Raw genomic sequence first — 27,776 nt, 5'->3', positions numbered from 1 at the left:
CACTGTAAGACTTGTGCGCAATTCCTCGCCCATCCCCTTGTTTTCTACTCTTCGTCTCTTGAATGCAATTACGATGTACGGCGTTTACTCAACTAATAAGTCTCGTGAACGCACCAAACATCCAACCGAGCAATGTTTCTCTCCCCTGTATCGTAACTAGGGAAAGGCCACTTTCTGTAAAGGACTCTAAGCGGCTCTATCCTTGTGCTTACTCGAGTACTCTTTGTGCCCAAAGCCCGTTTTACAGCATCAGACCCACTTACAGGCGTCTCAAAGCATATTCTCCAGCTAGCCCACGCAACGACAATCTTTGATAACGTTAAATGGCGGGGGGGGGGGGGGGCGCGCGCATCACACAGGCTATACACACTTTGTCCCTTTACTATGACAAATATTTCTGAAAGATGCAAAAAAAAAAAAAAAAAATCAAATATGAATCTCATTTCTCCAATTACATTATTCCCCCCAAACATTTAAGAATCAGCTGGCGAGTACTTGCTTAGCTCTGTATAACAGTCCCATCCGTAATCACAACCACCCCAAACCTCAACCCCCCCACCCCCACCCCCACTCCCACTCCCACTCCCACTCCCACTCCCACTCCCACTCCCACTCCCCCAGTCTATGACTGCAGTTTTAAGACGTGCTTGTCGTACCTGTGCTTTCTTTAACAGGTCCGTAAAGACGGAAAACCAGTCGGGGGTCAGCCTCTCCAACTCCAGGGTGATGATGGCCAAGGCCAGCGTGGAGCCCTTAAACTGCGACAGCTGGTGGCAGGCCATACAGTGCTGCACCTGCCTGGTCCACAGCGCCACCTGGAGGCAGGGCTTCTTCTGAGCGCACCGCTGGGGAAGGTGGGGGTGTCCGGACATCACCAGGGCATGGAACTGCAAAACCGCCGCCAACAACAACAACAAAAAAAAAAGGAGACAAAACATTGTGAGCCTTTCCTGTCCTGTCCACCAATCCTTTAACAGTTAAACACATACTTTTGCCTGCAGTCTTCTCCTGAACACCCACATCTGTGTTACCCCTCACTTTTGGTGCCCACCCAGTTTTCTTGGCTGGGGTGCAAGTCGCTCTGTTTGCTATGTGCTGTGCTAGTCTGTCTCCCTGTCCAGGCAGATATGGTTTAACTGACTCAGGGGGCGTCCAATTGAATCCAAAAAGGGCCAGTGTGGGTGCAGGTTTTTGTTTTAGCCAAACACCAAGACACCTGATTCCACTTGATTGAAGGCCATGATTGGTTAATTAGTTGAATCAGGTTTTGTAGTGCTGCACTATAACAAAAACCTGCACTCACACTGGCCCTTTTTGGATAAGATCGGACACCCTTGAACTAACTGACTGGATGGCCTATCTTTCTGATTCCTGGTTTGGCTATTGTCTCTGTTTGCATCTACCAGATTTGTTCCTCTTGTTGAAATGTTGTTTCTCTAGTTGAAATCTTAAAAAAAAAAAAAAAAAAAGTTTACTCTGGCTTTTGTAAGCTTTCAAATCTAGCAAATAAGCCGTGTGTTTTTTTAAAAAAGGAAACATGCTTAGTTTTATGGGTTTGTTGTGTAACATATCAATGCGAATGGTGCAGTAGAACCACAGTTGCTGAAATCCATGATTATCACATACTTTCAGCAACAACAACAAAAAAAAAAATTTAAATTAATAAAAACTGTGGAGGAAAGGTTTAGATGTGGTGTCCACTATCCACCATTCATATCATTGAAAAGACCACACACCACCATCGCCACTTGATCAGCATTATTTTTAAAAAAGCAAGCAACTTTCGTGAGGAATGTGGTGGTGCAGCAGTTAAAGATCAAGAGCCTAGGACGAAACGCGTGAGGAATCAAAGCGTGTAAAGTCGAAACCGCGGCTACGCGGTTTTCTGTGCATTCAGGGTGTTACCGAACTGTTATACGCAGTCCTTTGTGCCATAAAACAGAAACGGTTGACAGGTGTATTGTACAAGAATCTGTTTTCTACGTGTTACTGATTTTCTGTAAAGTTGCCGAGATGCTGGATAAAGAATAGAGATTTCCGTAGTCTGTTTACAAGGTAATTGAATGAAATGTATTTTCCCTTTTTTTTTTTTTAAACTGTACTATACTTGTATGATGTTGGTGTCGTTTGTAAATGATGAACTGAAGTAGGAATTAATCATACAACAATGAACACGGGATATAAATGACAGTTCTGTGAGGGTGAAATTTTGAAGTACAGACGCAATCACGTTTACTTTCAAAAGGATTCAAAGAAAGCCATTTCTGAAGCCGGCCAAGCAGTGTGGTGCAGTCTCTTCCTCTTTATATGGGAAAGAAAAAAGTACAAAGATGCAGCTTAAATTTATGTATTTAATTCTCAAAGCTTTATTTTCTTATTTACACATTTTATGTACATAACTTAGAGAAGGATTAAATTATTTCTGGATGGTTTTTTCCCCCCCTGCACACTGCAAAGGCCTGTGCTTTCTTATTACTGAACAGAAGTAGTAACAAAGTGCCTCGGCCTGAAATTCCAGCTTAATTCTGAACATTCAGCGTGACATTTTGCAAATGCTGGCTGGCGCTGCACAAATGCCAAACGGACCCAGAGCTCAGTATAATCGCCTTTTGACTGTCATGGCATTCCTGTCCAGAGGTGCCAAGCTGCAAAACAAAATGGAGGCACAATTTCTCTGACCAAGACTCCATTAGTGAGGCGTTTTTTTCCAGCTGTGCTTGTGACCAAAATGACGCATGGGTTCCCTTGTGCTTTTTTGTAATCTATATATTTTAGATTTGAGTGGGGGGGTGGGGGTGGGGCGGGGTTGGGGTGAAAGACAACCTGCTACTTACGATGTGAATGAAGTCGATTGCCGTTGCAGTGTAAAGGTCCCAGCGCAGTTTATCTAGAATGATCCGCTCCATGCGAAGGATCTCCGCCGTCGAAAAGTTGCATCCGCTCCGCGCCGCAAGGTCCTTCACCGACGCAATCACCTATGGCAACAGACATGATCGAGAAAACCAATAAACGCCGATTCTATGAAATCAACTTGTACTTGTGCCGTATGAATTATTATTATTAACCACTTCCACCCCCGTATATTAGTTCACAATCAAAGTAGCCTAATGTTCAAACTCTTGAGTGTGAAATCTGAACTCTAGTGCCCAGGGCCTAAACATATCATCACCAGTTTTATATTAATGTTCTTTCAAGTAGCAGACTGTTTACACAATTCCTCAAAGCCACGATGGTGCATTTTAAAACATTAGACATTAGAAACTATTGCATTTAATTCTAGTTTAAACAGTGGTGCACAGTGAGTAAATCCTCACTGACCTCATCTTCTTCGTTGACTTTAGCAGCAAGTATCAGGGAGGTGATTGCAATACATCGTAGATATTTGGGCTGTGCCTGAAAAATATACACAAACATTCACAATGTGTCACGTTAAGAAGATTTTTTTGATAATGTTCAGTTAGCCGAACCGTCTCCCGCTCACCTTCACTGAAGCCAGAAGCCTGTTGAGGATACATACTCCAAGCGCACAGGTCTCCGGGTAAAACCTAAACAATTTGCTCAGTTTACCCAGCCACAAGATCACCTCTTGATATTGGAACTGTGAGATATCCGTACCCTATACCACGAAGAAACGAAAAAAGCAAATGTCAGTTATACGCACGGTAGGCTATATGATTAAAAAAAATTTTTTTTTTTTTGGCGGCCTGCGCGTGGCATTCGTAGTATAGGCACTCACTAGGATTTGGCCGTTTTTGAAGACGGGCACCTTCCAGAGACGCTTTTCCTTGGCGAGCGCGTCCTCCAGCAAATCCGCCAGCCGCTGGCTCTCCGCGAGTCCATGGTACTTCATAGCAATCCTGATGTTGGCCAGATTTTCCCAGGGCGGCGAACACCTGAGGAACCACACGTACGCGTCGGTCAACAGTATGCAAATGTGAGTTTCGATCACGAGCGATCTTGCAAAGTGAACTGGACCGACCAAAACAATACAGCCAGTAAGAAGAGTAATTTGCATTTACGGCTGATTATGAGCAGCCTACCTACATGTCGTTAATGCCACATTCGCCATCTTTGCTTTACCTACTTTCAAAGTTATACAGGTAGGGCCTACTGTACATGGCAGGCCAAGGCGTAACTTGGCGGATGGCATACCGGCCATGCCGTCCCAAAATGCTACAAAGAAACGCCCCCTTCAGTAGATAGATAATGTGCAGTAACGTTAGGCACTTAATTCGGTGGTTCTCAAGATCGGTCCCAGACGACTTGAGTGTATGCTGGTTCCAACCACAATTTCAGTCCCAGAATTTTTGCGCTTTTCGTGTTTTCAGGGATCACTCACCCTCTTAAGCCACATTAGGCCTATGTCAGAAACTGGTATGCATGCCATTAAGACTAAAAGTTCCATAACCTATTCACTATTTTTCCATATTGAAACGATTACATAAAGAGAGGAAAAAACAAAAAACAAAAGAACGGACGAAATAAAGACCGAGGTGAATCAACATAGGCTCTAAACTGTTGAAAGTGTGGACACATGGTGACTAAAACTAACCATTTGGTAGACAATGAAGAAGTCAAAGACAAAGCGAATGATATCTTGCCAGACCTGCATTGTGTCAACAAATTTAAGGAAAACTTATGAATGAACTCACGTGTTCAACGAGCTTAACTGAACAAGAGATTGATTGGAAAGAAAACCATAGGCTATACACAGGGATCGATGAGAATCGAGTTTGAAAACCACTAATTAACGTCAATCAGTGACATGATTTCACCCAGCTAATAAATATTTCGTTCGTTGACTGCGCATCTCGTACGATTCAGAAAAAGATTGCTCACAAATATATCGCCTAGCCAGCTAAAACAGACTCTTGCAGCTGAAGGTCACAAGATCTCGCACCAATGAACGAATTCAGGAAACAAAGCTAGGCAGAAGGCAGCTGCCATTTAGGCTCCGAGATCCACCCCGGAGGAGTGTAGCCTGCAGTTGGAGTTTGATTCGCTATATTTTGAAATTTAAAAAAAAAGTAAGATACAGCTTTTCAAATTATCGACCCACACATTCATATAGAACTTTCTTCGGCGTTTCTCATAAAATTAGCAACAAGATAATGATATAAATGGAGAGATTAAAATAAGACCGTACACAACAACGTTGTTTCAAGACAAACCCCGCCCCTTCACAAACAAAATTATGTTGCGATACAGTAGCCCACTTAAAGCAAAACATTTAAACGGCAACAATGCCCACCGTGTTATTTTACTTGATAAATAATATTTCAGTTTGTACAGAAGATGAAGGCGGTGTTAACACTAAGATCATTGAACTAAGTTCAACGATTCACTGCCACAGCTCGCTAATGTCTTCTTAGGGTATTCAAAGGTCGTGCATTTCCAATGTTTTCTTCAAATGCATAAACGTATGTTGTACTATTACGCATTTTCGGTTAACTATGTATCGCCTAACTTGGATACCGTTAGTTATTTTGCAGAGAAATGGCTAAACATTTGTAATGGGCGGGACGGGGTCGCTCCATAGGTCGTCTGCTGGTTTAGAACTACTACAGCATATACAAATAATAATAATGATAATAAACTTTATACACCCTTACCTGTCGGTATCGAAACACAAAGAAATACTTCGAGTCGCGCCGCATTTAAATCTTCATTCGTCCATTTTTTATATTTTGACAAAAACTAGGATTCAAATCCCCGGAAAGAGTGTTGGTCACAAAAGGGGTGAGTATCTCGCAGCAAACCTTCAGAACTAAAACAAAGGAGCATTATAAAATGCATCAGATTTAATGTGTATAATAAAATGGAGATGAGGGAAGCTATATAAAAACAAGAGTAACTGTTACAAGACAACCGACCAGGACAATAAATCAGCGAACGTTGAGAAGAATCAGATCTTCTGTTTGCATTTTGAACGCCTAGGCTCCTCCTACAAAGTCGTCATTTATCTGGTGAGAGTTGGTTTCGAAAAGAGGCGAAAATTTGTGTTAGTGGGTCAGACAGGCATAGCCTACTGGCCCAGGGCGAAAAGGGGAAACGCTATGAGCGATCGTTCGACATTGCATTTTCCTACTATGCAAATATTAAATGACCCAAATGTATTTTTTTCTTTCTTTTTTTGTTTCGTTCCAAAAACCAACCATGTAACACCTGTGCCATTCACTGCAAGATGTTACGTTTTAATACTGAGAAATCTGACGGTATACATTTTTATTATTTACAGTTCAGAATGTAATGAATGTAACCACCGTTTACAAAATGATTGACTTTGCAACTAAATATATAAATATAATTTGACGAATGCTAGCTCTTCCTAATTTTTCCAGATTACCAATGGGGCCAACTCATATGGACTATATTTTTCTTCCACTGTACTAATGTACATATTATAACACATGGTTTATAAAAAATTTTAAAAAAGCAAAACTAAGAACTAAAGTAGTCTGCACACACTTTGTAGCGTTGCCCAATTTTTGACCTTCAAGATGAACATACTGTACCCCATACTGAAATTTCACTAATTTATTTTTTGGATGCTGAGCCAGTTTTTTTGTCATTTTCATATGCTGAATAACATGTCTGCTACGAGCTGCTGAATTTGTTGTATTTCGTCATTTTGTACTACTTAGATTCCCTTACGAAACTGACACACTGACATGTTACCTTTCACTCTATTAAAGCTCTCATCAAACAATTGTTTCTATTGTAAGCAGTATGACTGGCATAAGCTAAACAATGATGTAGAAAAACGTTGGTTGCTGGTTGTACTAAACTACTCTTTAGCCTTGACTGATATACATACAGTTTTTGGTTGTTCCTCTAGGGATTGTGAAATGAAAGCTTATGACTGTGGTCATTTCGTGATGTTTGGCCCCAGGATAGGTAATTTCAGCTGTATTTCATATTTAAGTTTGCAAATATGTACATAAAAATGTAATTGACTGTACCCTAGGGCGGCATGGTGGTGCAGTGGGTAGCACTGTTGCCTCATCGCAAGAAGGTTGTGGGTTCGAATCTCAGTTTGGGGCCTTTCTGTGTGGAGTTTACATGTTCTACTCATGTCTGTGTGGGTTTCCTCTGGGTACACCGTTTTCCTCCCATAGTCCAAAGACATGCAGGTAGGTAGGCTGATTAGAGACCCTCATTTGCCCCTAGGTATGAGTGTGTGAGCGAACGGTGTGTGTGCCCTGCGATAGATCGACGGCATGTCCAGTTCAGGGTGTATTCCTGCCTCTCGCCCAATGCACGCTGGGATAGGCTCCAGCACCCTGCTCAGGATAAGCGGGTATAGATAATGGATAGATGGATGTACCCTTTAGTGTACCATTAATACCCTTTATCCTGTTACTGGATTTCATTTCAGTGTCTTCACGCCGAGCTCAACGTTCATTTTACAGACAACGATAAGATGTCGCTGCTGGGTGTAAGAATGTTTGATGACTTCAGACATAGTTGAACTATGTGGCGGGATCACGGCGTTCTTGTGTAAACAACACGATGAACGTTCACTCGCAGCAATGCCCTATATTAACCTCTCTACTGCTCAGGGGTGGAGTCAAACAGGGGTGACATTTGATTCGTCCTCTTGCTCGGAGCAGAGAAGAAAAAAAACTAAAAAAACAACTGTTACAGTTCAGCTATGAAAAGGGCAGGCCACAAATTGACTGAAAGTCTTGTTAGCAAATTATGGTCCACCATACATTCCTTTTCCATCAATGGCTAATCAAACCTTTCTTTGTTTCACGAATGCTCATTGGCTGAGTTCAAGAAATATGATTTAGACCCTGTTTGTGGGCTCAAGAATCTTTTAGGACCCGACAGGCATTTTAGTTGGTTCACAAAAATTTCTTAATTTCCATTGGCTCCAAGCCTGTCATAGAGTACTCGTAGAATGCCCATAAATGAATTTATTTAATGCTTTTAAAGTATTTATGATTTTGTATTTGCAACATGTTTGTGCTCAAATAATAAATAAACCTTAAAACAAATATTCCTGCTATGTGTTTTAGAAAATGATATGAAACAATTTCGCACAGTGACATTAATAGTATTTTTTCCTGAACTGAATCAAAAGGCGCTTACATCAATATTGCCCGTTTTTCTTAACTCAGAAGTGAAGATACATAGCGATACATAGCTTTTTTTTCTTTTTTTTTCATAGCGATACACAGCTATTTTTTTCCTGCAAGTAGAGTGACGTATTCATTGTCCCGCCTCGGCAAAGCAAACACCAATGACTGCAGTGGAATAGCTGAGGGTGGTCCAATTACAAATCTAGGCTGTGGAGTATTTCAGAGGCTATTTTTTGGATTGGATCATGTCTCATATATATAGCTGGGGATCCGTTAACTCCCCGTTTTCAACCAAGGGTGCGGAGTGTGCCTGGTGGGAAATCAAAATCTGCTTAAACCGTTATTAGTTCTAAGTCTTCTTTTATAGTTATTTATGTTAAGTATAAACTTTTTGTAACGATACAGCTTTTTCAAAGTTTTCACCCCATACTGCTGGATATACCTGCTATTAGCAAACAGATTTGTCTGACGGCCAGGATAAAAGGTAATTTAAATTTGCTAGCTTGCTAGCTAACGTCATATGATCCATCTGCCACCATGTTGTTCAGCTAACGCCTAACATTAACCGGTAGCCTATTCGCTAGCTAGCAATTGTTGCAGAAATTTGAAACCGTTAGTTATAGCGAGTTGGATGATATTCTGTTTTTTTTTACGGTTTATGATAAATTTGCGGCGATATAGCTAGCTAGCTGCCTTGTCTATTTGGCTGTGTAGCTAACCTTGACTGTGACAGACGGTTGTATTAGCAACTACTGCTGATCTAGAGATCAGTCAACTTAATCTAATAGTTTTCAAAACAATTGCCATTAATTATTAACATTATTTATTTTCAGTAAGTTCAATATACCGACAAACTATTATGCATTACGTTGAAGACTTAAAATATACAGAGAACTGCAGCGTAGATGGACTTCAGTTTGTTTCAGTGTGGCCGAGAACATGCCCGGACACAACCCGAGAGAAGCGCTCTCGTCATTCTCTCGTAACATTTGCTAAGCCTGTTGTTCTGTGTAGTCTAACGTTATGTTTTAAACTCAGCAATTGTATTGGTTATTAAGTCAGTTATGTTTTTGTCATTTTAAGAAGCGAATATAAAATTGTGACTTTTGGTGCCAGCTACGGGGAAACCGCTGTTTCGCTGCTGAGGCCTGAACGTTAGCCTAGCTGTATGTAACTTGTCTAGACTAGTATGAGCAGGAGGAGGCATGCCTGGGCATGTTCTGCTAGCATGTTCTGTTAGCGTGTTCGCAGTTGCTTAAATGCATAGCTAAACAATTATCATTGGCAGAGGTATGACGGTTTGCGAACTGCTAATGTTATATCTCATTGCAAACTTCCCCCCGACAATAAACTCATTTACTTAGTTTACCTAATAAATTATTCTCAACTGCCAGTTCAACAGCACCTTGCGAGTTGATGTCCCTTAACTAGGCTATATAACATAATATTACATTACATTACAGGCATTTAGCAGACGCTCTTATTTGTCTTATATTATATTATTAATATCTGACAAGTTTACTGAAATTGGATGTATGTCATTAAGAAACATTAAAGGAATTTTAAGTTTGTTCCAAGTGACTCATTTGAAATTAGCTTAGTAGAACTGCTACAGAAATGCTTAGTTACATTTTGTTTGTTTAGCTAGGTAACTTAAGATATAAAAAATCCGATGTTTTCCAGCTGTTCAAATAAACTGGTTCGTTCTAAAACAGGAGGAAATTGTAATAGGACTAAAAAAACACAATCTGCTCTTGTAGATGATTGATACAATACCAGTACCAGAGGACGTGCCTTTCGCCGTCCAGTTGAAAGCTCTGTTGGACCAGGAGACCCGGTACCAGCCCAAGCTGGACGGACTGAGGATAATCGAGTCGGCGCAGGAGAACGGCCTGAGAATGACGGCGAGACTCCGCGACTTTGAAGTGAAAGATCTGCTCTCGCTGACGCGGTTCTTCGGCTTCTGTGCCGACACCTTCTCCCTGGCAGTGAGCCTGTTGGATCGATTCTTGTCAGTGATGAAGGTAGGTCTTTCAAAAATGTAGCCGAACTTGCTCTATAAATTTACATCGTATAGACGTCATATGAGCACTGCCAATGGAGTATGACCAGGGCACATTAACTACTTGGACTTAAAAATGGTTTCCTTTATTTTCTTTGAGTTGTGAACTCAAGGGAGCCAACGGAGCTATTTTTGCTGTACACGCATTACATTAAGGTGGCGTTGTGGAATCACGCTGGCAAAATTTGTTAGTGCTGTTTATAAAATAATTTTTTTTTTAACAATTGGTAAATGAGACTCAATTTTCTGCATCCTGTTTCCCCCCTCTTTGAAAAATGTTTTAGCGCTCCACCCGGACCTAAGCTGAATTCTTTTCCTTTCCGGCAGATCCAGCCGAAGCACCTGTCGTGCGTGGGGCTGTGCTGCTTCTACATCGCGGCCAAGTCGTCGGAGGAGGAGAGCGTTCCGGCGGCCGCCGACCTGATCCGCATCAGCCAGAGCCGCTTCACGGCGTCGGACATGACGCGCATGGAGAAGATCGTCCTGGAGAAGCTGCGCTGGAAGGTGCGGGCCCCCACCGCCCTGCACTTCCTGCGGCTCTACCACGCGTTCGTCCTGCCGCAGCTGGACCCGGACAGGTGAGAGAGGCTAGACCACAACGCTCCCCCCACCCCCTTTCCACATGCGTGTGCTTTCAGTCGGGCTTCTCCCCATGGGACCGGGGGCGGGGGGAACGGAAATCTCAACGTGTTGGGAGAACGGTAGTTCTGTAGATTCAGCAGGTGGAAGTCCTAATGGCAAATACCTCGTGCTTGGCAGATATGAAGTAACTGTGCTTTAGTATGTATTGTATAATATGTTATAATGTTGTACAGATGTGCTTTATTATGTTGTGTAATATGTTAGTGTTGTGTAACCGCTTCATTATGTTGCTGTTTGTGCTATTGAGTTGGAATTGTACACTTAAGTGCTGCTTTTCTCCGCGCAGTAAGAGGAGTTTGAACATCGAGAGGCTGGAGGCTCAGCTGAAGGCCTGTCACTCCAGCTTCGCATTCACTAAAATAAAGGTACGTCGTAGCGATTTTACTATTCAGAATTTTATTCTAATATGACACCGCCCGTTTTGGACTGGGGCTCGTGGACACAATTTGGTGCCTTTATGGTACATTTTGTATGCCTGTTTTATTATTTACAACAAAAAAAAAAAACCCCACAAACCTGACCCTGTTGTACAAGCCCCCTCGCTGCCCCCGCTGTTCTAGAATGTTCTAGAATTTTGCCGTTGTGGTCGTTATTCCAGTTGTAAGCCAGAGAATGGAATCATTGTGTCCTTGCATGTGCTGTACGTGAGCTTTTTTTGTATATTTATTTTATTATATTTAATTTTTTCGGAAAAACAGCCGTCTCTGCTTGCGCTGGGGATCCTGGCCTTGGAGCTTCAGCAGCAGGGCCTGTGTGAGCTGAGCGAATCCCTGGAGACCCTGCAGCTGCAGTCCCAGGTACGTGAGCGTCTCGTGGAGCTGTCCGTCACACAGCACGCTTGCTGGGTAACAGGATATGAGCAAGGACATGTTTACCTAGTGGGCTGTATATCAGGGATATACTCCCTGTCACTGTGGCATGCAGTACAGGGAGTATATGCTTCATGCAAAACGTTGACCTGGAACTATAAATGTCTCCCTCTTACGTGCAGAAGCTATTTCTGTAGTAGCTTAGCTACGTGTCCAGTTTGTATCAGAAATCTTTTGAACCAGAATGGGTTCAAAAGGTAATTTTTTTTTGTTTGTTCTCAGATTAAAAGTGGGGACCTGGTTTGCGTGAGAGAGCTGGTTGGAAAATGCCTGATGGAGTACTCCTCGACGAAGTGCTCCAGAACGAGCGGCCGCAAGCTGAGGTGGATGATCTCCGGCAGGACTGCTAGACAGCTCAAACGCAGCTGCTACAAGATCGCCCATCTCCCAACCATCCCTGAAGTGGCATCTTAGGAGTTTAGAGAACAGGACTGAGGTAAGCACACTGCACTGCAAATACAAGCACAGGGGATTGAAAGCTGTACTGATGATGGTGGACAGTGTGTGTGTGCATGAAATATGTGGTAAAACATGTTTTTTGTATCTGTTTTTGTTTAGGTGATCACTTCAGAATGAAGAATCGCACTCGACAACGAAAAGGCTTCTGGGAAATGAGAAATTGAAGAGCATGACCGTGTGATTTGCCCATAACATGAACTGATCCTAACCCCCCCCCCCCCCCCTCCCCGAAAATGATGATTTTCGTTTAAATGTCTAGATCCTATCGTAATGGCTAAACTAATATTAGCTTGTACTGTTATACCTTAGTATATGAATGATTTAAACTCACTAAAACAGGGCTGCCCAACGCTGTTCCTGGATATCTTCTGTCCTGCAGGTTTTCACTCCAACACTAACACACAAAAGAGAACATCTCATTCAACAGCTAGAGATCCAGCTGAGCTGCTATAGGTAGTATCAGGCGTGCCAAGTTAGGGTTGAAATGAACCTGCAGGACGGTAGATATTCAGGCACTTGGTTGGGCAGCCCTGCCCCTAAAATTTTTTTTTTGCATATCCTTACCTCACTTTGATGAATTTGCACTTTTATTTTGACGGTTCTTTCCCCTTATTCCCTTGTATGATGCTTCTTTTTTAAAAAAGCATAATGTGATGAAACAACGGGCAAGGATTTCAAGAAACTTTGAAAAAGCTATTTATCAACCTTCACGAATGAAGAGTGTTCCTACACAGTGTGTGTGACCCCCCACACCTGGGAATGCGTCTTCAGTAAGTGGAGGCCTGCGTGTGCGTGTGCGTGTGTGTGTGCGTGGATGTTATCGGAGCCATGTTTGCTTTAAACAGTTCTTGGCACTGGTGATGGTTTAAAGCAATGAAGTATTGAACCACCTAGGTCCTCAGTCCACTATGTGGAAGAGGAGGAAGAGGGGTTTTGTGAATACAAAAAATATGGAACCAAGAAATCGGGCCCAAAACCCTCAACTTCCACCCTAGGTCGCCGAACTATCAGAAATGCACACTCCAACTCAAGGTAATGAAAACCTTTCTTTTATTTTTTATTTTTTTGTGTGGTCGTTTCGGTAACGTAACGATGTTGTGGTGTCGTGATCAAAGAGAATCTGGTCATTAATCTGTGTGACACCAAGAAGATAGAAAAGCAGTTTTAGCTGACTTAAAAAGGTTAACTGTGGCTTTCTTCTTACTAGCAAAAGCTCATAATGTATACAATGTTCAAGATGGTCAACATGTTAAAACATGCCTTTGTTTACACTAGTTTCACAGGGCACAGTACACCCATTTGATAAGTTTTTTGTTGAAAAGAATTTGGATACTGTATATGATGTGTTATGCATGACCGGTGATTTTCAATAGATTTATCTCAGAGGTAAATTGCAGTGGTGAAAATGTCCATTCAAAAACAATACTGGTAATGGGCAGAAGCCCAAACAAATTTGGCAAATATAAAACTTTGGTATTTTTATTTCATTTTATTCTGTGTAGAAGTATGACCCAAGATTGTTTAAAAAAAAGAAAAAAAAGAAATACAAATGGCAATTTCTTGTTTTTGAGCAAGAAATGTGATTGTGTTGTGTAAGAATTGGAAGCTTTGTGTAAACTGTGAAGTGCAGCACAATCTAATAGGTGGTGTATGTTTTCAAGTTTGACCTTTCAATAAAATGTTGAAATGCATCGTTTTGATTTATTTAGGAAAGAAATGAGACCAACTTATTCACCTTTTAACAGCCATTTATTGCAAATCCACAGGTAGTGACACGCAGGTGGTAGAGCAACAGCATAAATGTGCATGTTACAGCTGTCAAGTTTGAAGGGTAACAACAAATCTTATACAAATGGGAGTTGTCATTTAAAACGCATTCTTTTCATGTGCAAAAAAGAATTTTGAAAAAGCCATATGGCTCTACTGATGGAAAATGTACACAATTCTCCCACTCCAAAATTGGGGGAAAAAAACATAACCATTTTAATTAGATAGAATCAGTTTATTCTGAGGAGTTAAACCTGAGCTTGCTATGCTGGACACGTGCGTCTGAAATACAAATACATCCTGCATTATTCCTCCTCCGGGTGCATTTTTGCCTTAAGACTCTTTGAAAAGGCTACAGAATTAGCCAACTTTTGTTTTCCCCACAAGGCTTGTGGTGTGGTACTGGAACTACAAATGAAGCTTTGATCGACTTGCACGTAATGCTGAACTAACGTGAAGTTGAGACTCAATGTCTGAAATGCATATTTAACCTTACCTCTGCACCCCCCCCTACCCACAAGTATACCAAAAAAAAGTTTTCACAGAACACTCCAATAATTCCATGGCAGAAGATTCCAGGCTGTGTTCAGAACTGGGGCACATTTTAATTCCTCCCACGGGACGGGACGGGGCGGCGGAAGAAAGACTTCTTTGCATCTCTGCTTTAGTCTTGTCGCTCAACTCCTCCCCCAGTCGCGGCCAGTGTAAGATCTTAAAAGCCAGTCTCTTCACTTCAGGTTGGAGAAGTCTGGCCCACCCCCAGCGAAGTTCCCAGAAATCTCTGCACCGCTGAAGTCAAAACCAGGATTCTGTAGGAGCAGTTTTTTGTTTTTAGTTAAATAACTATTGCAGCATCCTAACTAAGCTGTGAATGTTCAGCCCGAAAGTAACAAGACAGAGCAGTGTATTCAATCAAAATGTCTCGTTTTCACTTAGAGGTACACGTTAAATGTTACTTTTTCCATCACAAACCTAGTTTGCCAAGTTTGTTTTACCGATTTCCATACTCTCCAAACTGCAGTTGTATGTACAGTAGAAGGTCAGAAGGTAAGTCTTAATTGAATCCCGGCCAGTGTTACCTCTCTCTGGAACCTCTCCAGAGTCAGCTTCCTCTGCATCTGGTCCTGGACCCAGGCATTGGCACAGTACTCCCCTTCCAGCAGAGACTGCCAGCAGTTCCCTGCTTCCCGGTTCGTCTTCATCAGCACGATGCGGATCAGCTTCCTGTCCTCTGATTGGACAGAACTTATGAGAAAGTGTTCACATGCATCACACACGTGCACTGTTCAAATGCAACTGGTTCTACCCACCCACTGATGGTAAAAGACAGTTTAGTTCTATCTTCCTCTGTGGGTCATTAAATGTAAATCCAAATAATTTTTTTTTAACATGGGGCCATTCAAAAAAAATATATTGGTGCCCGTTTATCTATGGATATATCCTGCATATATCCATTTCCCACCATAATTTGGAATGTCCGGTTATGTGGAACCATTCATTTTCGAACCCCACAGCCAACCCGGGACCGTATAGACATCCACAGGTATCCTCCAACATAGTGGGGTTACTACTACTACTCACGCCACAGCCTGCTGCTAAACTTGCATAAAGTGGAGTCGGCACTATTTTTATATGGTCTATGAGTCAGCATGACCTTTCAGATGCAGTCTAGAGGTCTGCTGATCGACCAGTGGGGGTCACTAGAGAGCAATGAAACGTGGAGTCGAGGTCAGGGCTCTGTGCAGGCCACTTAAGTTCTTCCACTCCTTTCTCGACAAACCATTTCTATATGAACCTTGCTGTGTGCCCGGGGACATTGCCTTCACTGGAACTAATAGGCCTAGCCCAAACCATGAAAAACGGCCCCAGACCAAGTGGTGTCCTGATACTTTTGGTCATATAGGGTATTTGGACCAATCTGTCCTTTGCAGATCAAGTAAAAGTCAGTCTTGGTAGCAGTTTGCAGCACACCAATTACCCGTTCTGGAGTTTACGTCTAACTTTAAGGGTCACAATGGGTCATAATTTATCAAAAAATGGATCACAGTTTACAATGCAGTTATATTGTACCCCTCACCCAGGGTCCAAGTTCCCTCGTCAGCAACAGTGGTTCCAAATAATTTCCCCTGAAATACATGAACAAGGTGACAGTTATTGTTAACAAAGCCTGAATTTACAGGCAGCAGGTGTCCTCTTGATATCAATACTTTCATTCACTGACAGATCATGGAAATTTTTTTAAATATATTTTTTTAACCGATGTATTCAGTATTGGCTCAGTGGATAGGGATACAGTAGTACACTTTTACTTTCAGCTTTTGTGCAGGTTTCCATTTGCCCAGACAGTTTTGTGTGCAGTGAAGAATATTTTCGATATCTACAGAAGCTTCTGACAGCCAGCCGACCTGTTCAAAGATTATCGACAGACTTGCTCGTATTGACCAATAAATGGAGATTATGGTTGCTATGATGACGCAACATACATGCGCCAGACGCTGCAAAGCATTTAGTGAGCCGTTTGTTACTATCTAAATTAAATGAAAATGTTATGCGCAAAAAGTAGCCTGATCATAGCCACCTGACCCTCTTATTGAAAATGTAGGCCATCTTTTACACCAGCCAAACCCACATGCAATAATATGCAGACTCACTACCTCTCTACACAAATGCTTTTTGCTCAATGATAAAATTTGTTAGCAAATCAAATGTTACACTTTTCCTCCACAAATTAACATGCGCTCATCTGTTTCTTCAATGAATGTGGACATTTGACGGTAATTTGCGATTGTGCTATAATTTAAAACAGGGTCGTAGATTATCGCCTACTATAACCAGTCAAACATCGGTTGGCCTCTAAAATTATGGCCCAGTTTAACTTACCTGACACCCAGAATGCTATGCTTTCTGAGAAGAGAATACTTATGATTTGCGTTTAGATAGTGTATAGCTTGACTTAAAAAAATGTTTTTATACCAGTTTTACCAAGGATTCAGACCCCTGATGCCTGATGACATCACCGATGGCCACTCATTGATCAGGCACGATTCAGACCACATGATTTTGCGATGAAGAAACACAGGACCAAGTTACACGGCGGTAAGAAAAAGTTTAATAGGCATCGTTTTCGTACCAGTATTCAGAACGCGTAAAGATTTTAGGAACTGAGTTTTTACAGATTTAAGATGACGTTATCATAAAGTAGTAGCTAACCTAAAGTTGGTTAAAGCTACATGGCGAATGGTAGCCTACTGAACTTGAACCAAACTTTGTTGCTAACGTTAGCTGGTGTGATACTAGCTGCGAGACTAACCAGATATAGAACCAGACTAGCTATCCAACAAAGTCCCACAATCCGATAGCTGCCACATGGCTTCTTGTTCGCTAGTGGATCCTTACCTTCAATATTTCACGTCCCTTTACAGATAGTTGTATCTGTTTGCTCTGGAGGACACACTTTATTTCTTTGGCAGACGTCCCCGGTGGAACGTTTACTTCAATAAAAATTTCTTCCATCGTTTGATACCACACTCCCCATGGTGTCTGACAGGGGACGATGCCGCTTCTTTCCTCAAAATGTACAGACATTGCTCGGAAATAAGTTACTCCTTGCTCGTAATTTAGTTAGCTTTTAGCTAGGCAGCTAAATCCTACAAATGGGTAGCTTAGCTTAACTAGCTAGGCAGCTAGCTAGCTAGTTAAGCACTGTGTGAACGTTGCAGAAAATAAACGGGTAGGCTACTAACTATATAGACTATATTTCATGCTAGCTCGCTGGTTACCGGACATCAGGCTACTCAATATCTACATTAGATTTTTATTTATTTCCATGACAGATCCTTCCGCGTTTTATGATATCACACTGAGTATTGGAGGAAACTTCCAAATGTATATTATGCCCGATTTACACGACTAATTTACTGAGTGATTTGATCAGTACATTTGGCAGGTCTGACGCCAAAGAGCGTGCTACGCCATGACACAGTACGTCGCAAGCATACGTCATACGTACAGCACGTTGTGAACCCTCTATGGTTATGAGTATGGGTGGTTTTTTTGCACTAATCTTTCCATATTATATTTGAAAAGATTATTATAGCTGTTCCGTATATGTGAATGTCAGCGAATTTGCGCACCTTTAACTCCGGTAGAAATTGTGGGCCATCGTTCTGGATGGGAGGTACACAGATTCACTGACCTTAAATAATTTAGTTCGCAATATAAGCCGATCCATGTCTTCTTCTCAGAGGATGGACAAGTATTATTATTATTATTATTATTATTATTATTATTATATTGCTGAAGCAGTAAGGGCTTGTGTTCAGTGGTGGTAATCTAATGTAATTGCCTATGGTATTTGTTTTGTATCTAAACATAATTGATATGGCCTCAATTAATTTGAAGAACCACTTTTAAAAACATATTTGCAAAAAAATATTCCAATGTTATAAATAGTTTTCTTTCTGGGCTTCCCTTGGTGGCGCATGCTGTTAAAGCACTAGTTCATCTTGTGCCTTTTTGCACTTATGCACGTCAGTCTGGAATCAGATCCTGACCTGACTGGGCTGTCCTTGTGGCTGGGAGTTCGGTAGCACCAGTAGCATTAGCCGTAGCATTGGCTAACGGAGGGTAGTCTTCGGTTGGTGCGGTCTCCTGGAGCTCATTGCGCAAGAGCAACTACTCTGGTCAATCAGGTGCTTGAAGCCCTAAATAAAATCCCGACCTTGTCTTTTACACCGATGGGACTAAAACATCTGTGATATGGGAGTTTGTTCCCATAGCAACACAAAGACAGAACCCAAGAATAACATAAATAAAAGCAGAGGCACAGAGCATTACTTGTCAGAGCTGGAAGGAGCTGAACTTTTAGTATCTTGTACCATGTTGCAATAACATTACCACAGTACAAAAAAGGCAGGGTGGTTTTTTTTATTTTTTTATTTTATTTTTTTTAGAGAGAGAGTACTGTGCATTATCACAGTAAATGTGATCCAGTTGGCCCAATTACAGTCCTATCCAAAATTTTATTAGTGGGCCAAATGGCTGATGGCAACGTTATTGAACAGCAGGAGTGTTCCAACGTTTGCAACCAGGAAAGGCTGAACAAAAAAGAAAAGAAAAATTGAACCAACCATCAGACAAAATCCGAAGCAAAGGCTCATGATGACATTTAATTTTATCATAGAAATCATGCTGCTGCTTTGTCTGTGAAACTGTCGTGCATGTAAAAGTGGGGGAAAAAATGGACAACGCTCACGTAAAAACGCTTTAAAACCTTCTACGTTTATTGCTGCCTGAGCTTGGTACACACAAATGGTGGTTTTGGTGACTGCCTTTCATCGGTATTCTGGACTGTGTAAAGATGGTTTGAAAGACTTCTGCGACAGAGCCTGGAAAATGTGTGTTAACATAAGCCCAGCCTGGCCTACACCTGTCTTGCACACCACAGATTGTGTTTCATTATTGTTGCGTTTGTGTTCATTATTGGAAAATGCGGCCAATCGTTATTAAAACGGCCTCTTAAGGCCATTTCTCCAATCACACGGATCTATTTCCTGCTGGGTCGAATGTAGGACACTCCCACTCACCTTGCTGTGCTTTCCTGCTTTGCTAAAGTAACAGGATTAGAGGTTGTTTGGAATTGTTACGGTGTGCAAACCGAACATGGCTGTGTACAGTTTGCCATTCCAAATTAGGGTGGGAATTGGACATCCTCAGCCCCATGTCAGTCGCCAAATTATAAAAAAAAATAAAAGAACAAATACAGCAAGGCGTTCCAGTTTTGGAGAAAAATGAAAAACCTGGTAAATTAAATTTTTTTAATTTTATTTTTAAAAAGGAACAAGCTGCACACAACATGGCAGTCCGCTGTGCTCCTGTAGTCTTGCACACGCTCAGCTGATCAGCCTTGCTGGTGCTACGGGCCACAACGACATGGCTGATGCTCCTTCGATTGACCCCCCCAAACTACAGCTCGTTAGCACGTTAGCACGGGCCGTAGCCTTTTATGGGTCAAGAAACGCCCGACCAAAACAAATCCTGTCAGAGCCGGTTGCGTCGCGCGTTTAAAAGCTACGGCCCTGCGTCTAGTCAGGCCGGGGCTAATGTGTTTTTAATGGCTTATCGGGGAAGAAGAGCCTTGTGCGAGACTTAGCACCCTCTGCCTGCAGTTAAAAGGTGTCGGAAGCCCCTTTCTTCGTGATGGATGTCTTGATGTGCAATGCCAGCCTCAAAGGCCCCGCCACTTCGGCAGTCCGTTGTGTAATACGTACTGACAGGATGTTAAATCTTGGTCTCCGCTGCATGGTGGCTTTTACCTCAAAAAGATGTTTAGGCCCCTGGCAGTGGACAAATATTCCAAAATATTCCTGTAGAGCTTGGGAGGGGACTCACAAGCACACGCATTTTCTGCAGATTTTTGTGGATACCTTTCAATCTGCTGCGAAATTAGGCATCGGAAATGATTTATGCGCTCCTCTGGGACTGTTGACTGGACTGCCCTCCCTCCCCTCCCAGTTTTTCTGTTTTCCATACAAATTTCAATATGGGTAAAGGGAAATATCTCAACATACCACTGGGGGGAGCCATAACACAAAAAAGAGGTTGATGCTTAAAGGAGATTTGCAAGTCAGTGAGCTCTCTCAACATGAATTCTCCTGAAAATAATATCATTTTCCCCCTCCCCTCCGTTTTTTTTATAGAGCATGTCCTATATAACCAACATTTATTTATTTTCCTCTCAAGTGTCTGAGTGATACGACTTGGCACATTGTCAGAGTGGAAGACACGTAGAAATGCCAACCGCAGATAATATCATTCTGCTCATTTCCTTAGGTAACAACCCTGCGAAATCATGAGCACACCGTCCTCATGGACAAATACGCTATTTTTATTTACACGAAATGCCTGCATTAGCATTTAAATGTGATGCGTGATATTGTCGGTGGCATGGAATCTTCTTGTCACGGTATTGCTTCTCTGCTCCAACACTCCCTCCCGCTCCCAGGATATTCTTACAGGAAGGATGTCATTTTTATGTAACTGTTCACTTTGTCTATCCAGCCCCTTTCTCATATTGAATAATAATTTGTCATTAATATATTACGTATGTGTCTTAGGACACAGTTCAGTATCATACGCCTACATATCATACGCCTACTTTATACCAGGCTGGCCAGTGGAGGATGGGCTCCCCCTCAATAGCTGGGTTTTTTGAGGGTTTTCTCCCCACTGGGGGGAGATTTTATGTACCTGCTATTTGGGGGTTCAGGCCTGGTGTTTGCTCTGTCTCTTGCCTTGCTGCTCTGTAAAGCGTCTATGTGACGGTTCTCTGTAAAAAAGCGCAATAAAAATAAAATTGAATTGAATATGTAGACCCTTCCCTGGAATGTTATGTTTTTGTTAACACACAACCATTGCGGCCTTGAGTTACACAAGCATGGTAGGTTGAGCAGTGGCAAGAGCTGGGGTGTCCAGTCTTATCCAAACAGAGCCGGCACAGGTGCAGGTTTTTGTTATAGCCCAGCACTGACACGCCTGGTTCTGCTCATCGAGGTCCTGATAAGAAGACCGGGATAAGTTGAATAGTTAAATCAGGTCTTGCAGTGCTGGGCGGCAGTGTAGTAAATGGTAAAATGGTAAATGGACTACATTTATATAGCGCTTTTATCCAAAGCACTTTACAATTGATGCCTCTCATTCGCCAGAGCAGTTAGGGGTTAGGTGTCTTGCTCAGGGACACTTCGACACGCCCAGGGTGGGGATCGAACCGGCAACCCTCCGACTGCCAGACAACCGCTCTTACCTCCTGAGCTATGTCGCCCTAATAGTATAATGGGTAAGGAACTGGTTCGATTCCCGGGTAGGATACTGTCATTACCTGAGCAAAGACTACCTGCATTGTCAGAATATCGTATATTGAGGCGTTAGTCAGGAGGTCGTCTGCATGAGGTGCTTCAACCGCCCTGGCTGTCGAGTGTCCTAACTACTACCTCTAACGCTGGGATGAGAGCATCAAGTAGCTTGGATAGCATATATAGTCATTACATTTAATGGATCAATGTAATGAATATAAAGTTGATCTGGACAAGAGTGTCTGCTAATGCCTGTAATGTAATGTAATGAAACAATCAAAAACCCGTACCCACCCGACACTTTTCATATAGGTCTGGACACCCCTGGCCTGCAGGGTACATTTTCCTCTGTTGAAGAACCTGAGTCCTGCGATATTTGTTTTCATGCTAGGGGGCAGTGTTGTAACATGATAAAAAATAAAGAACAGGCTGCTGGTGCAGAGGTCTTCGGTGTGGAGCTCGCAAAAACGCCAAATAGTGGCTTTAATCGTCAGAGCAGATTCTGTGTGTGATCTGAAGCGCTGCCAGAGCAGGTAAAGGGGTGGTGAAGTGTTCAGAAGATGGCTTCCACAGCGAGTGCTACATCCTCCCCTGCAGGGTCACAGCTATTAACCGGAGAGCACGGTTTAAGTTAGGACACTCTTTAACCTTGTGTGTCCAGATAGGCATTAATAATTACACTTGAAAAGCCTGAAATTTACATGAGCGTTCGAATTAGCGTAGCGCTTCCTTAAAAAGTTGTGACAGCTTGGGGTACCGTAACCTCATTTCGAGAGCAGAGCATTTTTTTTTTTTTTTACTGAAGTTATGAAGTATAGGAGAGTTTCTCTCTCTTTTTTTTAAAAACCAGAATTCAGCAGGAGTTTTATTCAGCGTCTTTGTAGTTTGAATGCTTGCTGCTGCTGTGAGTCTATTTGTAGATGAGAAACGCCTGGTGTTCCCAGCTGACCCATATTTTTTTTTTTAAAGGTTGTTTTTTTTAAACAAATGCTATGAAAATGATCAGAGACAAAATAAGAAATTACTTTAACACGCACTGTTATGCCCGCATCAATGTGTTTTAATACTAATATAATAGTTTCAACATATTTCATGTCGTTTTTTTTGTTGTTGTTTTTTTTGCCTGAGGCTGGGAGCTCAGCTAATTTACATTTCTCACACCCCCTCTCCTTTTATTTGCTTAGAAATGGGTTGCCATGAAAGATAAATAAAAAACAGCCTTATGTGAGCTCTACGTATATATATATATTTATTTTATTTTATTTTTTTTTGACTGGCTGACTCAAATAAATTATGGCGTGTATGCGGAGTGCTTTATGTGAGAAATGGTGAAGAAAAGCTCTTTGGCCACAGGGAAGTTCATAAGCTGCCTTGAATAAGAGGTGCTAACGCGCTACTCCTTGGTGTAACGCTCTTGATTTTAGCCATGACCTCAGCATTTTTCAGTTAAGGAAATGAGGTCATCGCTGGGATGGTGGGGTTGGGTGGGGTTTGGGGGGTTTGGTATGTGGTTGGCTTGAGTGTGGTAGAAACACCAGAGAATCAGAACTAATTTGGAACCAGAATGGCTCATTGACCTTTGATATTTTGATATATTTGGCTAAATTATTTGCATTAACTCTCACGACTGAAATTGAACAGTTACGTAGCAGAGTCATTACATTTCTCCTGCAGTCAGTCTACTGACATTCTCAGTATGTAGAAATATTCTGTGAGTATAACCAGTGCAGATTTTGTTGCTGGAACTCTAAATATTGGAGGGCCTGTGCTCTGGGAACTATTTGTGTGGATCTGGGAACCTCTTCTGAGCGGAAGAAAAGAGATGCACAGTACATAAATAGACAGTAAAATGTTAAACCAACTCTTGCAGAGTAAATATGGTCCCTACTGGACTCATATACTCTAACAGTGGAGTATTTTACTGTAAAAATCCACACAGTGTCCATTGCTTCCCAACCACCCCACCCCCCCACCCCACCCCATCCACGATCGCGACCCCTCCCTCACAAGGGGAATTTCTTTCCCAGCCCCTCTTGATTTACATATGATGCACTGAGAACAACCTTTCTGAAGGTGCTTAGTACTGCACCTCACCCCGGGTCCTCTGCAGTGTTCCTGGAAGAAAAAAATAAGAGTTTTTCTGCCTAAAATGCAAGTGGATCCTGTTTCTAAAATCAGAGTCGTTTCTGGGACAGTTTTACCCCAGCAGCAAAAAAGCAAGAAAGAAAAAAAAGTTCTTAAAGTTTTTGGGAGACAGCTTGTGAAGTCTTAACAGCAGCACCCTGTATGGCTGTGTTGTTAATAATCCTGCCCGGGGCGTGGCCTGTGGTTTTGGACAAAAGATTTTACCACAGAGATTTGTGTGTTTTTTGTTTTAGCTTTTTTTTTTTTTTTTTTGGAACGCCAACACTGTTTGGAAACACTCCGCAGTGTTCTGGAAGGTTCTACCAAAGGGCATGCTGGGAACTAGCGGAATGACTCTGAGCTGCATTGCGTACAGGCTCCACGATGCCCGACTGAGGCAGTCTTCTAAGTCACACGCCGCTAAGGCAATTTGCTTTCTGCTTGTTGTTGAATATGGCTCTCCGACCCCTCTCTCACACAAACTGAGGCTCCTCCCCCTCTCTCACACAAACTGAGGCTCCTCCCCCTCTCTCACACAAACAGAGGCTCCTCCCCTCTCTCACACAAACTGAGGCTCCTCCCCCTCTCTCACACAAACTGAGGCTCCTCCCCTCTCTCACACAAACTGAGACTCCTCCCCCTCTCTCACTCAAACTGAGGCTCCTCCTCTCTCTCACTCAAACTGAGGCTCCTCCCTCTCTCACACAAAATGAGGCTCCTCTCCCTCTCTCACTCAAACTGAGGCTCCTCCCCCTCTCTCACACAAACTGAGGCTTCTCCCCTCTCTCACACAAACAGAGGCTCCTTCCCCTCTCTCACACAGAGGCTCCTCCCCGTTTTTCACTCAAACTGAGGCTGACGGCCTAGGTGAGCGGTAGACCTGGGGTCAGGATCTTCACGATGAGATCTCATGCGGGTGTCAAATGTGTTTGTATCTATCCAGCCCTTATCTATACCCGCTTTACTCACACACTCGCACACCTAGGGGCAATTTTGACCATCCAATTAACCTAATGCCTGCATGTCTTTGGACAGCGGGAGGAAAACCGGAGTACCCAGAGGAAACCCACACACCGGGAGAATGTGCAAACTCCACACAGAAAGGCCCCAGCCAGGGCCTTTTGTACCAAGGCCCTTGTTGCTGGGAGGCAACAGTGCTACCCACTGCACCGCCGTGCCACCCATGTGTTTGTGTGCATTTGCTTATTCTGTTTGCTTGTCAGGGCTGCCGACATGTTACTGTAGTTAAGGAATACTGTAGGACAAATTGAATGGTTTCATGTTCCACTCGTGGATCCTTGAGGAACATATCTCCCTGGAATTGTCTCAGGAAATATCAAGTTGGTTAAATGAACCACATGAGAAATGGGTAGTAGCTGGATAAGGTCATCTTGCTAAGCACACAAGTAGCACAAAAAGCTTTAAAATCTAAAGAAGATTTCTTTTGCAAGGACCCACAACCTCGCTAAGAAATCCCAGCAAGGGGTTTGACAGACTCACAGATTGATGCATGCGTGGCAGGAATTTACTGTAATAAAAAGGTTTGACTATATACTACTACCCTCCTTTTTAACCTTGCCTTTAATATGAGCCTAGCATCTGTGCCAGCTGGAAGCGTTCGTTTGATGACTGCTGATTAACTGGAGCTCTAAAGCAAGGTGGAAAATACTGAACCCAGGATTCCCAGGTTGGAGATGTGCTCAAGGATCTGTGTACATTCGGTTTAAGAAGCATCCTGGCATTATGCTCGGTGCCTCTGAACTAAATTAAAGATTAAAAAAAAAAAAAAAAAACACGCCAAGGGACGCGAAAGGGAATTAATATTAATGGGAGGTTCGAGGAATCTTAAGCTGGGCAAATTAAAGCTGAAAGCATTCCGCGTGGAACGCGGAACTGAGCTGGTGGAGAAGCGTTCCGCTGGCTGCGGTTGTCTTCCTCGTCCGGGGGGAGGGAGGGGGAGGAAGGGGGAGGAGGCCAGAGGGATGTTGGCTCCAGCCTGAAGGACCTTCTGTGCATTTCTCCCCAGCTGTGAAATAATTCATACTCCACCTCCACCCAGGTGCTAAGTTGCCCTTGCTCTCCTCCAGAAGCTCGCATCGAAGGCCAGTGAGTCGTGGTGTTGTTCCGGTCTGCAGGTGAAAGATACCGGCTGCAGGTTTTCTCACCTGGGCCTGCAGACCTTCATGGCTGCTGCTGTCAAAATGCACATGAAAGACATTACGATGTTTTATGCATGCCTGGTTGTGGTTTGCATTGTTTGTGTAATGACACATCCTTATGATGTATTATTATACATTCATATTGTGGAACATTGGAAATTATGGTCCACAAATATAGATTAAATGACATGCAGGATGTAAGGTCCTTGCAATTTTACTAATGTATAGTTAGTGAACAAAAAATAAATAAAATCACCTGATAGGGTGTTGGGACACCGCAGTGCTTGATTTAACTGGCTGCATGACACGTGGTCAGCTGACCTTCAGTCTCATCCATTATCCGATGCTGATACAGCTGAATTAGAGACGTAGTTTATTACTAATCGATCGCTACATTTCCATTATGACATTGCCTTCCTGTTTACCTTGGAGCGCTGTGAGTAATTGCTTTTACTTAAATTAATTTCAAAATGGCCACACAAATGCTTCCTCTCGAGAAAGGTGGTGTCACATTATTTTTTTTTTACCAAGTCCTGGACGATGACTCTTTTATTAACTATTGATGTGGGAGTGGCTGTCTTTTTAATGCAACTATTCCTTCTTTTCTTTTTAATTACGACTGCTTCCGTTTGCCTTAAATAATGAATTTTATTTAACCAGCTGTCACGTTGAGACCGACATCTCTCTTTCAAGAGAGCCCCAGGAGCCTGCATGTCTTTGGACTGTGGGAGGAGACCGGAGAGCCCGGAGGAAACCCACACGAACACGGGGAGAACGTGCAGACCCCACACGGGGAGGGTCCGGCCGATCGGCACTCGAACCCGGTACCTCCTCCTTGCGCGGTACCGGCGCTAACCGCTGTCCGGCTTACCTAAAGTCAAATAGTGCATGAAGTCCTGTAAAATTCACGCTTAGTATCCAATGGAAACGGGCGGGGCTCTTGAGCGCATTCGCGAGGGGAACGCAGATTCTCTCTGCTGTGCTTGCAGGGCTCGCTCTTCGAAATGCGATCCCCCGCACGGGACACGCCAAGACCCTGGCGGTTCGTGCGCGGGCGTGTTTGGGACCTCTCCTGCGCTCTCTCTGTTCACGCGGCTCGCTGGACGCCCGAAACGCGAGGCCTCCGCGGGCCGTCCCTGTGTGACGCCCCTGTGTGACACGCGCGGGTCTGGGCCGCCAGCACCAACGGCCGTGACGTTGTTTACCGCTCTGCACGGGGGATCAGGTGTCCAAATGGACGCTCCGTGTGTGCTCCATTGAGCTCGCGTCCGCCCGCCCGCCTCCCCCCCCCCCCCCCCCCTCCAGCGCAGCCTACTTTCCCTCCCAAACGCACTCGTGTCCATGGTAATCCTGCCGTCCTCTTTTCGCGCCACAGAGAGAGAGAGAGAGACGGTTGATCGATACTCAGCTCGCAGGTAGAACTTTATTTTTGAAACGCCAGGGGCCCTGAATCCTGAGAGCTCCCTCCTCAGCTCCTGCTGGGTCTTTTTTTGTTTTCCAGACCCATATTTCTGTCTTTATTGCATTTCACTATAAACTATGTTGTGAGTTCAGCAGCTGAGAATTGTGAAATTCGAGAAGGCAAGAGGTAGCACAGCCAGGCATCCCCTCTACCTACCACCCTCACCCCTCCACCCCCCAGGAGTGTCCTGTCCAGTTTGTAGTGCTGCATCTCTGTCTTTTCCCAGAATCCCATGGGGCCCAGTCAGGTAAGAGTGCTCTCTCCACACCCCTACGTGTATTCTGGGTAATCTCTG

The 27,776-nt window shown here is 43.2% G+C and overlaps 4 protein-coding genes and 1 long non-coding RNA gene across 8 annotated transcripts in view; 3 read left to right on the top strand and 2 right to left on the bottom strand.

The window, feature by feature from the left end:
• septin8a (septin 8a) overlaps nt 1–3,030 on the top strand; it is a 33,514-nt gene extending 30,484 nt beyond the window's left edge. For both annotated transcript variants that reach the window (XM_064349864.1, XM_064349865.1), the window contains exon 11: nt 675–3,030. In XM_064349864.1, coding sequence (XP_064205934.1) covers nt 675–837 — 163 coding nt within the window. In that variant the 3' untranslated portion in view covers nt 838–3,030. The remainder of the gene's footprint in view (nt 1–674) is intronic.
• Nucleotides 1,204–5,966, bottom strand: ccni2 (cyclin I family, member 2). 2 transcript variants are annotated; one of them, XM_064349871.1, is made up of 6 exons: nt 5,607–5,964; nt 3,737–3,893; nt 3,482–3,616; nt 3,319–3,393; nt 2,835–2,975; nt 1,204–2,301 (listed from the first exon to the last, which is right to left on the bottom strand). In XM_064349871.1, exons 2-6 carry the CDS (start codon nt 3,848–3,850, stop codon nt 2,239–2,241), a joined length of 528 nt encoding a protein of 175 aa, XP_064205941.1. In that variant the 5' UTR covers nt 3,851–3,893; nt 5,607–5,964; the 3' UTR covers nt 1,204–2,238. The 2 variants fall into 2 exon arrangements, with proteins under 2 accessions (XP_064205941.1, XP_064205940.1); XM_064349870.1 differs by lacking the exon at nt 1,204–2,301 and adding an exon at nt 2,507–2,645 and having other exon boundaries at nt 5,607–5,966.
• Nucleotides 5,967–8,361: 2,395 nt separating this feature from the next.
• ccng1 (cyclin G1) lies at nt 8,362–13,810 on the top strand. 2 transcript variants are annotated; one of them, XM_064349869.1, is made up of 7 exons: nt 8,362–8,571; nt 9,848–10,111; nt 10,477–10,727; nt 11,078–11,156; nt 11,490–11,588; nt 11,883–12,096; nt 12,232–13,810. In XM_064349869.1, the coding sequence occupies exons 2-6, from the start codon at nt 9,848–9,850 to the stop codon at nt 12,072–12,074; spliced, it is 885 nt and encodes a 294-aa protein (XP_064205939.1). In that variant the 5' UTR covers nt 8,362–8,571; the 3' UTR covers nt 12,075–12,096; nt 12,232–13,810. The 2 variants fall into 2 exon arrangements, with proteins under 2 accessions (XP_064205939.1, XP_064205938.1); XM_064349868.1 differs by having other exon boundaries at nt 8,363–8,571; nt 12,219–13,810.
• Nucleotides 13,647–17,861, bottom strand: nudcd2 (NudC domain containing 2). The gene is made up of 4 exons (XM_064349872.1): nt 17,283–17,861; nt 15,964–16,012; nt 14,966–15,117; nt 13,647–14,695 (listed from the first exon to the last, which is right to left on the bottom strand). Exons 1-4 carry the CDS (start codon nt 17,469–17,471, stop codon nt 14,615–14,617), a joined length of 471 nt encoding a protein of 156 aa, XP_064205942.1. The 5' UTR covers nt 17,472–17,861; the 3' UTR covers nt 13,647–14,614.
• The window catches only part of LOC135262717 (uncharacterized), a 28,178-nt gene continuing 17,143 nt past the window's right edge, over nt 16,742–27,776 (top strand). The window contains exon 1 of the long non-coding RNA XR_010332308.1: nt 16,742–16,982. This is a non-coding gene — a long non-coding RNA (uncharacterized LOC135262717). The remainder of the gene's footprint in view (nt 16,983–27,776) is intronic.

This window comes from Anguilla rostrata, chromosome 9 (genome assembly GCF_018555375.3).
Source record: "Anguilla rostrata isolate EN2019 chromosome 9, ASM1855537v3, whole genome shotgun sequence".
NCBI classification, from domain to species: Eukaryota; Metazoa; Chordata; class Actinopteri; order Anguilliformes; family Anguillidae; genus Anguilla; species Anguilla rostrata.
This window is presented reverse-complemented; position numbering and strand designations above follow the sequence as displayed.

Bases quoted from the DNA above. Each gene is read 5' to 3' on its own strand.
- ccni2 (XM_064349870.1), bottom strand. From the start codon at position 3,850: ATGAAGTACCATGGACTCGCGGAGAGCCAGCGGCTGGCGGATTTGCTG. The intron at 2,976-3,318 runs GTCAGTGAGGAT...CTGTTGCCATAG, and splicing joins AAGTCAACGAAGAAGATGAG to GTGATTGCGTCGGTGAAGGA. The intron at 2,646-2,834 runs GTAAGTAGCAGG...TTTGTTTTGCAG, and splicing joins CAATCGACTTCATTCACATC to CTTGGCACCTCTGGACAGGA.
- ccng1 (XM_064349869.1), top strand. From the start codon at position 9,848: ATGATTGATACAATACCAGTACCAGAGGACGTGCCTTTCGCCGTCCAG. The intron at 10,728-11,077 runs GTGAGAGAGGCT...TTCTCCGCGCAG, and splicing joins CCGCAGCTGGACCCGGACAG to TAAGAGGAGTTTGAACATCG. The intron at 11,589-11,882 runs GTACGTGAGCGT...GTTTGTTCTCAG, and splicing joins CCCTGCAGCTGCAGTCCCAG to ATTAAAAGTGGGGACCTGGT.
- nudcd2 (XM_064349872.1), bottom strand. From the start codon at position 17,471: ATGTCTGTACATTTTGAGGAAAGAAGCGGCATCGTCCCCTGTCAGACA. The intron at 16,013-17,282 runs GTAAGGATCCAC...CATGTATTTCAG, and splicing joins AGGGACGTGAAATATTGAAG to GGGAAATTATTTGGAACCAC. The intron at 14,696-14,965 runs GTAACACTGGCC...CTGCTCCTACAG, and splicing joins TGGAGAGGTTCCAGAGAGAG to AATCCTGGTTTTGACTTCAG.